General features: G+C 40.2%; 1 protein-coding gene across 1 annotated transcript; it reads left to right on the top strand.

The window, feature by feature from the left end:
- The first annotated feature begins 5,796 nt into the window (after positions 1–5,796).
- LOC135260378 (trace amine-associated receptor 13c-like) lies at positions 5,797–7,180 on the top strand. Its single transcript, XM_064345599.1, has one exon. The coding sequence runs from the start codon at positions 5,917–5,919 to the stop codon at positions 6,913–6,915; it is 999 nt and encodes a 332-aa protein (XP_064201669.1). The 5' UTR covers positions 5,797–5,916; the 3' UTR covers positions 6,916–7,180.
- Positions 7,181–12,417: the final 5,237 nt, after the last annotated feature.

The following is a 12,417-nucleotide window of genomic DNA, read 5'->3' as shown; positions in this document are numbered from 1 at the left end:
AATAGGCCTCCGTGTTTAGTAGCCTCAAGGGCAGGTTTCGTCTCAACATTGGTGCACCTTAAGATGCATTTGATATATCCACCTATTTTGTTTGTTTTATGGTCTGTCGTGAGTTCATATTTATCTTTTCCACACATAGTATTGCAATTAAAGTTAGTGTCCACGATTCTAATCCAATACACTTTCTGTAAAATTCAGCGAATTGCTCCTCACGGTCTTCTAGCTCAGTGGTTCTCAACCTCGGTCCTGGTGGTCCACTGTGTATGCTGGTTTTTGCTCCAACCACAGTTGCAATGTCAGAATTTTAACAAACTGTTCATTTTTCATAATTAGGTGCTTTTCATGTTAAGAGGAATTATTTACTCTCTTAAGCCACATTATGTCAGAAATTGCTGTGTATGGCATGAAGAATAAAATCCCATGGTGTTATCGTGTTGCTTTTTAAGTGATTGCAAACAAACAACCATTCCCGATGAAGCTGCTCGATTTGACATATTGCACGTGTATGTGGTGTGAAAACTCTGGGAGGAGTAGCGGTCCAAAAATGGGTGGAATAAAGAATAATATGTGAGATAGTAGTGGGATTGCCAAAGGCAACCACACTAATGAATCCAAATGACAGGATATTGGTGTTTGAAATTACAATTACGATGTGATGAAACTCCCTTTTCCAAAACATACCTTCAGGAGATAACCCCTGGAAGGGATTGAGTGCAGGAGATGAAATTCCTACAGACTCCAATTGCTGAGGAGGTTGTAGATATGTGTAGGTTTGGGGAGAGAACTGGAAGTCATCATGTGATCGGAAGGGTGAAGGGTGGACGCTGGTGTAGGGCTGGAGCTGTGGAGGGGACTGGCAGCTGATTGAGGCATGAGGTTGGGAGCTGGTAGAGGGATGGGGGGGGAGACTGCAGAGTGGTGGAGGCTGTTTGGTGTAAAAAAAAAAAAAGTTTGTGAAAATAACAGGGGGTTACAGGCTATTATGCAGGGGGCTACAGGCTATTATGCTTATGAATATTAGATTCTCCACAAAGGCTTACTTTGTTACACACACACACACACATCACAATATTCTATACCTGGAAACAAAACTCTAGGAGCCTGGGGATATTTGTTTTTTTTGGGTTGGTCGTCCTCAGAATCTGACTCATTGTAGAGGGGATTTGGTCTAAAAGTAAACGTGAACATACCATTAAACGTTTATTTTCATTTTTTCACCTTAAGTTTCAGTAACATTAAAAACTTTGGAATCACTGAAAAATTCTGAAACAAAATCCCATTTGTTCAATTAAGGTAACATAAAATTGATCAGAAATATAGTGTAGACATTGCTAATGTTGTAAATGATGGATGATTTTAATGGATTATCTACATTGATGTATAAAGGCCCATTTTCTGTAACCATCACTCCTGTTTCCCAGCAAAGAATAGATTCAAGTACAAAGTACAAAGTTGTTATTTGAAGCGGAAATCATTCTTTTGAATGTCTTGACTGTAATTTCTATTCATTTTGAAACTAATTTGATGGATAAAACTTTTTCATGAAAAATACGACATTTGAGTGATTCCAAACTTTTGAACTGTTGTGTATGTTCATTGTCTATGGTAGGAGACACTACAGTATGTGCACATACTGTAGCATACACAAGCTTGTACACACACAAGCCAGAAACATAAATTGTTGAAATGGCAGCTTATCATTGTAGAAATTGGACATTCGGTATTACCTTGTTTTTTTTTCAGATTTCTCTGGCTGTTTTCTTCCTCAGACTGTATGTCTGTAGTATCACAGAGTTCTTTTAGATACCTCTGCATACTCCTCTCCGCTTCCTCAAAAGTGTCTACAAGTACAGACTTACTGTCAGGCACAGAGAAATTTTGACATGCAAAGGTTTTTACTATATAAAAATGTCATACAACCAATTTTGATAACACCCACCACGGCTTATGAGGAGCCTGTTCGTATGTGTGCCATCCGTCAGTAGGCTAATCTCTCCTCTTAATTGCTGTATGGACCTTGGCTGTTTCTTTAGGGGGATTTGGGGCCCATAAAACCTTTTCCCCTTTTACCCAGGTATTCGGGACAATTTCTGTGCCAACACCGCTAAACTGCACAATGCACCACTGCTTCATTTTTTGTTTGTTTAGATTTTTTTTTTTTGGGGGGGGGGGGGGGGGGTATACAAAGGCTGTCTAGGATAGATAGAAGAACAGTACACAGAACAATAAAAAAAAGAGTTAAATGTATTGCTTGAACTAAATAAAAAGTATAAGTAGAAAATATCTAAAGGTAACAATTATTGACTTGGCTAGAAAACCTCTGCCCTGAAGAACACAAACTGATTAATTTTGACATGATTTCTTACTGGCTATGTATGATGGGCATGGCAATGAATGCTGTTTTGTCAAGGCAAAGGAAATATTTCTGATTAATATGTTGGAGCTTGGCCACACCGAGACTGTTGTTCAACTCCCATACTCGGTAACATCCAATGGTGGATGATGGTAGGGGATACTGGAAATAAGACAATATTGTGAACAATAGCAATGTCATGTACAATTTGCACAGTTATCCCCGTTCCCTGAAGACACGGTGTACTTTTCAGTAACTACCTTTCTGTACTGTTCTGCATGGCCTATATGAGGCACCAATGGACCATCATATTGCAAATGCATTAATTTGTGTGCTTTCTTTAGTTCTGATGCCTCAACATCAGGTATTTCTGAAAGCCTTTTCACAACTTGTTGTAAAGGTAAGTGAGGCTTGCGCAAGAGATGTTTAATTTTCCCTAAGTAATTTTCATAAGGAAATGCTGTGATGTTATCTAAAGGCTCAAAGAGTCGATATTCCTCTGCCAGGTGCGTTAGCTCGTGGACATTGTAGGTCATTTCATCCCTACCATATAGCTGTCCAAAGTGACAAACAAATGATACCAGGAACTCATGGGCACAGTCTACCATTTCCTATGATGTACCAGGAGATAAAAGCAGATGCATTGCCACAGAAAACAACATGAAGTTGTCATACAACTCAACAGGAATGCTATTCCTAAGCACTACAGGGCCTGCATACAACATGAAATACCGGAGTTCCGTTGCTTTCCATCTGGCAATTTCTGATAGCTCTCTGGGTTTGCGGCTAAATTCAACTGGCGTGTCCTGCTGGAAGACCCAGTTGCAACCAATTTTTAACTTTCTAGCTGATGTCTTGATGGCTTCAGTATTTCTAGATAATCCTCCTTCCTCATGATGCCATCTATTTTCTGAAGTGCACCAGTCCCTTTTCCAGCAAAACACCCAACACAACATGATGCTGCCACGGTCATGCTTCATAGTTGGGATGGTGTTCTTCAGATTAAAAGCCTCACCCTTTTTCCTACATAGCGCTGATCATTATGGCCAAACAGTTCGTAAAATTGTAAAAACAAAATTTAAAAAAAGCCAAAATAAAGATTGCAGGTGATCACCAGGCCGAAGACCTGTCCTTTTAGAGGAGTGTTCTCTGGTCAGCTGAAACAAAAATTGATCTGTTTGGCCATAATGGTCAGTGCTATGTATGGAGGTAAAAGGGTGAGGCTTTTAATCCAAAGGACACCATCCCAACTAGGAAGCATGAGCAGCATCATGTTGTGGGGATGTTTTGCTGGAAAAGGGACTGGTGCACTTCAGAAAATAGATGGCATCATAAGGAAGATGGATTATCTAGAAATACTGAAGCAACACCTCAAGACATCAGCTAGAAAGTTAAAACGTGGTTGCAACTGGGTCTTCCAGCAGGACAATGGTCCTAAGCATTCCTCCATAGTTGTAACAAAATGGCCTAAATACAACAAAGTGAAAGTATTGGAGTGGCCATCACAAAGCCCTGACCTGAATTCCACAGAAGATTTGTGGACTGAACTGAAAAAGCATGTCTGAGCAAGGAAGCCTACAAACCTGACTGAGTTACACTAGTTCTGTCAGGAGGAATGGGCAAAAAGTCTGCCAAAGTATTGTGAGAAGCTTGTGGAAGGTAACACCAAGCGTTGATTCAAGTTAGCAATTAAAGGCAATGCCACCAAATACTAACAAGTTAATAAAAACTTTTGACCCACTGGAATTCTGATACAGCGAATTAAAGTTGAAATAAATATGTCTCTAATTGATTGTTTTAAAATTACCTCTGATGTAAACAAAGTAGGTACCCAAAGTAGGCGGGGGGGGGGGAGGGGGGTCTTAGGAACCCGGAAAGTTATGTGCCTACATACCTAATATTTGTCTCTGTCCTAGGACTAGCCCTATTGTTTGTTATTTGTCCAGTGTGTTTTAACTGCAGCGGTTGGAGGGTGGGACCGATAAGGGGCAATGTTTGGGGATTAGCCATAATCAGTAGGACAATAGTAAGAGCGAGCTTATCACCTGGTCCTGAGTTAGCCTGTTAAACGGGCGACATAGCCTAAGCTGGGTTTGAATCACCGTGTGAGTGTGGGTATCACTGTGCCACGGGCACCAGTGAGTAGGCGAGCCTCTTTGTTTCGTATGTCGTGGCTCTGTTGAGCGCGCGCCTCTTTTGATGTTTGGCTCTGAGGAGCGTGCCTCTCACTTTGTACTGGAGTTTACTGGCAGCCCTAGTCCGACTGCACCACTGCCCCAAATTCTCCCATGCCTAAAGATTAAGCTGTTTTACGAATTGCCCCTAAAAATAAAGTTGGCTCCTTTTTTTCTATAAAGTCGTTTGCTGAGTGTTCTGTGCTCATTGTCTGACAATAGACCGGCCTGGTCTACCCCACAAACAAATTAGAATGTTTATTACAGTATTCAATCTATTCTCGTGAATAAGTGAGCCAACGCCATAAGTGAGCCATTCATACATGTATATTGTTGTACACACAACACCATGCGAACACACTGCAACCACTGAATTACACTAGCCAATGAGTAGTTAGCAGAACAGCTCCATTATACTGCCTATCCGCTCCTTCCATAGTCACTGCTGCTGCCAGTCACAAGGCCTGTCTGCACTGGCCTCCAATGTTAGAATGAACTTTCCATGGTGATCAGGACAGGAGAAATGTTGTGCATCTTTACATTAATTGTTGTGTACCTTCAGATGCAAAATGATAAACTGAAGACCCACCTCTTCAGATTGCATCTTGGTTCTCCTCTCATCCCCTACCTGAAGAATCCTTTGTAGTAGTTCAGCTTTTCATAATTTTCCTAGCCATAGGTTTCTCTTCTTAGGACTTATTTTCGATGTAATCTGTATGTGCTCAGCATGTGTATTTAGGCTTTTTGTAAGCATAGTTAATTAGTTAATTTGCCTGACTGCTTCAGTGATGGTACATTCATATCCGCTAGTCTGGGAATGATGTAAACCAGGTCTAGCACTTTCATGAGTTTAAGTGAATGAACTTGTGTTTTCCTCCATTTTAAGTTGCTCTGGATAAGAGCTTCTGTTAAACTAATGTAATTTTTGTCAAGTTTTTCTTAATTTTCCGTGAACTCCAAGATAATTCAAGTGACTGGATGCAATCCACTCTGTTACCATTGTAATTATGGAATCAACAAGTGTTCAGTTGAAAGCTCTTTGTCTTGACCCATTCTTTTATTTTATTATTTGATTACATCACTTACATTTCCCTGTTTTGATCTTGGTCTCTTAACGCAACCCCCTGTACAATTAATTTAATTTAATCTGATGGGGATTCATAGACAACCACCAAAAGAAAAAAAAGAAAAAAAACCAATGGTAACCCTTTTATATAAATGTGACTCTACTGCGCTTAATAATCCAAAAGGACCCTGCAAGACCAGCAAGCTACATTATGCAACACTGTTTATGCACATTCACAAAAGGATATTCTCTTTTTAGATAGCCTACATTAAGTATAAGGACAGAATGTCTCATTGTTCAATGAAACTGTAACCTCTTCCTTCATGAATCTCACAGAAGAGCACCAAGAGACACCCTGTGTCTATTCAAACTTTTTTTGTTTGGAAACATCACCAACAGCAGTGGATGTGTTGCTCTATATGCCTGTAGCGATAGTTGTCTCACTGACCGTGTGTGGAAACTTGCTTGTGATCATCTCCATCTGTCACTTCAAGCAGCTTCAGACACCAACTAACTTCCTTGTGCTCTCTCTGGCCATGGTGGACTTTCTTGTTGGGGTAATTCTGATGCCCGTCTATTTTCTTACGTGGATAGATCAATGGAGGTGCTTTGATATATTGTATTGCACAAGTTTTAAGTTAGCAGATTATTGCTTTACTTGCATATCAGTTTATAATGTAGCTTTAATTGGATTGGACCGATATCTTGCCCTCTCCAACCCTTTTCACTATTCCATGAAAATTACAGTGAATGTAACTTTGAGGATGATTGTCATACTTTGGTTGTATTCATTAATGTACAATATGGTGCTTTTTTATTTTAATGGAGATTTTACTGACATGAAAGAAAACATCACATGTGGTGAGTGTGTTGGTACATTTAATAAAGTATGGGCTATTGTTGACTTCATAATTGCATTTGTTTTACCATGCTCAATGATTGTAATTATAAACTTGAAAATTTTTGCTATCGCTAAAAAGCATGCAAATAAAATTAGGAGTGTCAGAAAGTGCCCAAAAAATGATCATGGTTCTATGGCCTCTGAAAGGAAAGCAGCAAAATCCCTTGGAATTCTCGTGGCAGTCTTCCTTCTGTGTTCAGTACCCTACTATGTATGTGCATTCGTTGAAATCTATTTTAAGAACAAATCTGTCCATCTTGCTATTTTAATTACAGCACCTCTATTATATTTGAATTCTTCCATCAATCCAATCATTTATGCTCTTTTCTATCCATGGTTTCAGAGGTCTGTTAAACTCATACTAACACTCAGAATATGTGGCTCAGAGTCTTCTATGCTGAATGTGCAACGGGAAACCTAGAATTCTCCGATGAATGGGAAATGAATGTGATGTTTATAAACCAGTTAAAATTTTTTCATCCTTGTTTTACACAGATTATCAAAAAGCCCTCTGCTTGCAGTGTCGAACACACGCAACATAGCATTGATTGCCCTCATGATGTCATTATAACAGTGTTTTTAAACTTCACTACAAATGTACAGTGGACTATGAAGACCTTAAAGAGCTTACATAGGAACATTGTTGTTCCTAGGAAGTTGTTCTAAAACGTAAATAAATGTTAAATTCCCTGTAAGATGTCATTCTTTTTTAAAGTTCCTTGTCTTTTTCAAACTTTATGTATGTTTTCACACTTGACAACCCATTGTTCCTACAGTTTGATAAAATTCTACTGTTTTCCTTTCTTGTAATTTTTTATATAATATAATAAAATAAGGTCCTTTTAGAGGTACAAGACATTTTCATGGTGAGCAGCATGAACCAATGAACTTTTCCTACTGTGTAGGGTCATGGATTTTACCTTCAATAGAGGCAAGTGACTCAGTCAGGTCGCAGAGTAATTCAGCAATATAACTTGTATTTGGCCAAATAGGATAAACTGTTCTCAGCACTCATCACAGAGTTCGAGAAGAGTCTCAAACTTCTGTTTACAAGTTCTGCCTCTTATATCTTTCTGTAAGCTATCTTTCTATGAGGTGATTTGCATGGCATGACACTTTCTTACTCCCCCGCCCATACCTACTTTCTGCTTTCCTGAAAACCATTTTTGATTCACTCCAGAAACCCTGACGAAACAACTAGTTTCCTGGCACCTCACGGCAGGGGAGGGTGTCCCTTCTTAATCTAAATTCTTTTTCTGCCTTCGCATACAATCCTGATTATATTCTATTGCAAGTGTACTTTTAACTATGAATTTTACTTCATTTACGAAGTATCTTTCAAGTCATGTTTACATATACGTGACCTTCTCAGCCACCTGTGGCAAGCTTCTTGTCTTCCCCTTTGTACCAGAAATTGTTGTAGTTGAAACTTGACAGGACCCCCAGAACTTTATCTATCTGACTCCCTCAACTCTGTTCCTTCTCAGAACCTTTCCATTTTGCACAATTAGTTACATACAGTTTTGTTATAAACATATAAAAATACATTCATATAGTTAAACACAATACGCAGGCTTTTACTTCTCATCCTGAATCATTTCACATTCATTACAATAACATTACAAAAACATTTTCACATCATTAAAAAACAAAATATTGAATAGTTTGGAAATAAGTTATCTTTATGCATGACAAAGCAGGTATATATATTTTAAAATGCATTTTAATTCATTTTAATTTACCTATGTAGTTGTTGACTAATTTATCTAAATTATGGTTGCAGTTAAAATTTGGAACTCTTTTGTTTACTTTTTACGGAAAGTAAAGTTTTGCACCTTGTGAATTTCCGAATCTGAACACAAACTGGAATTTTCTGTGGCACTTGCAGACCAATAAAAATGAGCCTAGGTAAGTGGTGGAAGACCACATCTACAAATACTGAGAAATGGAACCAGTCACTTCCTTTACTTTCTGAAGGTCTTAACTTCACAAATATAGCCTTCTGGCCTAGCCATTCTTGGATCGATATATTGTGGGGTGGAGTCATGTTTTCTGCGGGGGTTAAGCTGCAGATCTGTCTTGGCTGGGTTTTGTCCCCTATGCAGTCCAACCAGTACCTGGCCCTTGCTAGTTCCCTGGTTTTCATCATGGCGTTTGTGATGTTCTGGAAAAGCTGCTGCACTATTTCTGTAGCAGGAGGCTATGTAGCCACTACGGTGATGTGGGTGAGAACCAACCGCTAGGGGGTGCTAGTGTAGTCCGACTACGCCACTCCCAATTGGAGGCGGGAGCCCTCTATATTGTTGAAAACACTAAAACCTAGGGCTAGGGCTGAGGGTCTGGGTGCAACAGTGACCATATAACACACTTACAACTGAACGTTCAAGGAATAACAATTTTTATTATACAAATATAAAAGACCAGACATTGACATTAGCAATATATTTCTCTTTTCAACTGATCAACAGAACAGGAATACAATAATAAATTGCTTTTGGACCAGCTGCACACTTCCTACAGATCATAAATACAATGCCTTAAACGCCACTGGGGGAGGGCAGAAGATCTACTAGTGAGCAATAATATACGCCAAAAATGTAGTATGATTCTAAGAATAGGTCTACATTTGAGGATAAAACTACACCACTAAGCTTTAGATAAATAACAATGGATACAAAGTATTTCAGTTTTAAAAATACAAGCTAAAATGGCAGCCACAGCAAGTAACAAATAAAATCTATAAAAGCAGTCGGATTTACATATCGTCGGACATTCAGCACGGGTGTGAGCAATAGCAAACTTGCGTATATTATATGACGATAAGATACGCTAAACACAGCTGAGGCCAGTTATGGGCAAACAGTGGCGAAACGGAGATAATAGGAATGTTCCTACCAATGTCAGGTCGACCCTAGTATCTATATGAGAGAAGAGGAGAAACCGGAACCGAATTGAAGTAGCCGATGCAAGCGTACATAGTACCAAGGCAGCAGATCAGAGCTCTCCCGTGCTGAAGCCGAATCCAAACTGCGTTGTTTTAGAAGTCACCGAGTCGGGTTTTTATGCCGTGGTCCACACCTGGATACGCAATACGCAATTAGCGGGTTCTCTAGGAAACAGGTAATAATAAAGCAGACTATCTATCTACCTCTCTATTCCGTAAACCAATGCGTGAGGGAACTCAATTACACCGCACCCGTGAATCACATGGCAAAAGTCTGAGTTTACTCACACACTTGCAAAATCATATCACCCTACACACAGTTGTGAGTGAATCACAGCAAGGTAAGAACTAACACACACACACACACACACACACGTGCCGCTGTTCCTATTAGTCCCGCATATCTGTAATTTCATATCTGTATTTTGAACTCACTACAGCTATACAGGGAGGGCGGCTGTCCCAGTCTCTCCACTTTTTTTGTGCCTGCATGCATTGGGGTACATGACCGCAGGGGTGATTGTAGAAGTATTGCGTTAGAATGTCGGCCGCAAAAAACTCGAAACATTGGGTTATGTCCACGGACCATATAAAAATATGGACGAAGTGATCATGACGTCACCCACTGATTTGCTATGGTTAGTGCTCACTGGTGCATGAAGCCCAAACTAGGGCGCAGCCATTGCCTGTTGCAACCAACGCAAGCCCAGTGGAGTGAAAGAGTGGAGTCCACGACTACAGGAAAATCCACCCCGACTACATAACATGGTAATTAGACACGCCCACGTCTGGACAACAAGCATGCCCTTGCAACCACAGAAACGTACTGTCATAACATTTCAAAAACTTTAATTGTGCAAGATACGTTTAGTGTTAAGATATTCACATAGAAAAATAGATCACTAGCTAGCTAGCTTACTAGCTAACTAGTTATATAGACAGATAGATAACAGAACTCTAGATAGCTAGACAGATATATCACGAGATAACTAGCTAGCAAGTTAGCTAGATAGACAGATAGATCGATAGCAAGACAGTAAGCTTGCTTCCCCTGGCTAAGTAAATCCCCCCAGCTTGTCTTCTTAAAGAAGCTTCAAAACTGCTTACAAATCTGATTTCACCAACAACATATACAAATTATAAAAAACAAGACTTTATGAGAATCGACTGAAACCCTGAAATGGTCAGAAATGTATTAACCGAAAGAACTGGAGAGAAGAATCCTTAGAATAGCAGTCAGTACAGTTGAATGCAGCACACAACTGTGAGGGAGTTGGAGTTTTGGGAGACCAACCGCGACTGAACAGGGGGGTTCTTTAAGCTATTAACCAGAGGTAAAATAGCCACAAAGTCTCAAGAGACACGGGAAAGGAAAACAATACTCCTTAGGGAGAGTATCCCAAAGAAAAGCTCTACACGACCCACGTACTGGGTAAAAAAGAACTAAAGCTTAAGGAGTATGAAAATAAAACAAAACTGCCGGAGCAGAAAACGGGGCAACTCAAAGAAAACAGACCTCGAACCGAGGCTGAAAAAGTAAAACCCTAAAGAAAGAATACTGAGCTTAGATTGTGGCACTAACTGGTTGCCAACAATCTAAAAAAGCTAAAGACTGTTGTGCTAATTTTATAGCCACAACAATCCAATATCGCAACTCAATCCTATACCTTTACCTTTACCTCGCTTGACAGAATACCGGCTTTCGTGCAACATAAGTGACACTGAAGCAAAGCTCATCGGCTTGCTCAGGGTTTAAATAGAACGCCAACAGGTGCAAATTGTAAAAGGAAATTTGCACGTGTATAATTTAAATCAACTCAATGGCCGTAATAACTGAAGAAAAGGCGCATGAAAAAACCAATGGCCGTAATAACTGAAGAAAAGGCGCAGGTAGGAAAATAAATGGTGGTATCAGCCAAAACCATGACAACAACATTTTGGACCTTGGACTTAAAATGGTGAGATCGTATGTAGCTAGCTAATCAGAATAAAACGACACGGCTTCACACCTGTTGCTGAAGCACTCTGCCTGGCTGCGAGGATGGGGAAATCCTGTATAGTCATACGGTAGTAGGACAAGCCACATTGCATGCACTGAAATTAACCCAGATTTGGGAATTTTGGTGGCATTATTTTAAAAAATCAGACACAGTGGAGGCATTACAAGGGATGGGATTAACTAGTTAAACCATAATTTCTTGTGTAAAAAATGTATTGACTTTATATTTCCTCAGAGAAAATTGGCCTCTGTTCAGGCTTTTCCCATTAACTTAACATTGGGTGGGCGGGGTTTCAAGTTCTTTTTGCAACCAGGTGTCGCAGTTCACTCTGTAGCCACTGGGGTAAAAGGCTTCACTAATAGAGGCGAGTTGTTGGCGCTTGGTTATGACAGCCATTATATCGATCGGAGATGAGCACGGGTACATATACTGTTCCTTATTGAGACCATTTAAAGGGGAATTTCACTTTATAACACTTCTGGGGTCATTTTCACACCTACCCGGGCTTTTGTCTGCACCCCAGACAGTTTTTAGGTTGCTTGCTTCAATATTTAGATATTTAGATATACCCGTGTAAGAACCCACCCCCCACCCCCCATCCAATAGAAGCCCATTCATCAGAAGTCGCGCAATGATATGCATCCTCGAGTTCGACACTAAACTGCCTGGGTCTACTTCCTACATTTGTAAAGGAAAGCAACAAAACATTACAAAAACAGTACACAAGCCCCCCAGAATTTACTGTGGCAGCAAAACCGCCTAGGGGTCTGGATGACACGGCCAAACCTCCCCAGTTTCTTGCCCGCAGCCCGGACGGATCAGGACCCATACCAGAGTCAGTTTTAGGGCTGTTACCAGGGTCAGGGTTTAAGTCAGGGGTAGGATTTCTCGACCTGAGAGCAGGAGGGCGACCTCTGCGTGGAGGACAAGCGACCTCTACCAGCGAATCTAAATCGACGTGCGCCGGCTTTAAGCGGTC

Source organism: Anguilla rostrata, chromosome 8 (genome assembly GCF_018555375.3).
Source record: "Anguilla rostrata isolate EN2019 chromosome 8, ASM1855537v3, whole genome shotgun sequence".
Classification (NCBI taxonomy): Eukaryota; Metazoa; Chordata; class Actinopteri; order Anguilliformes; family Anguillidae; genus Anguilla; species Anguilla rostrata.
Note: the sequence above shows the minus strand (reverse complement) of the source record. Positions and strands in the feature narration are given on the sequence as shown.

Excerpts from the sequence above, each read along its gene's own strand:
- LOC135260378 (XM_064345599.1), top strand. The coding sequence starts at position 5,917 with ATGAATCTCACAGAAGAGCACCAAGAGACACCCTGTGTCTATTCAAAC.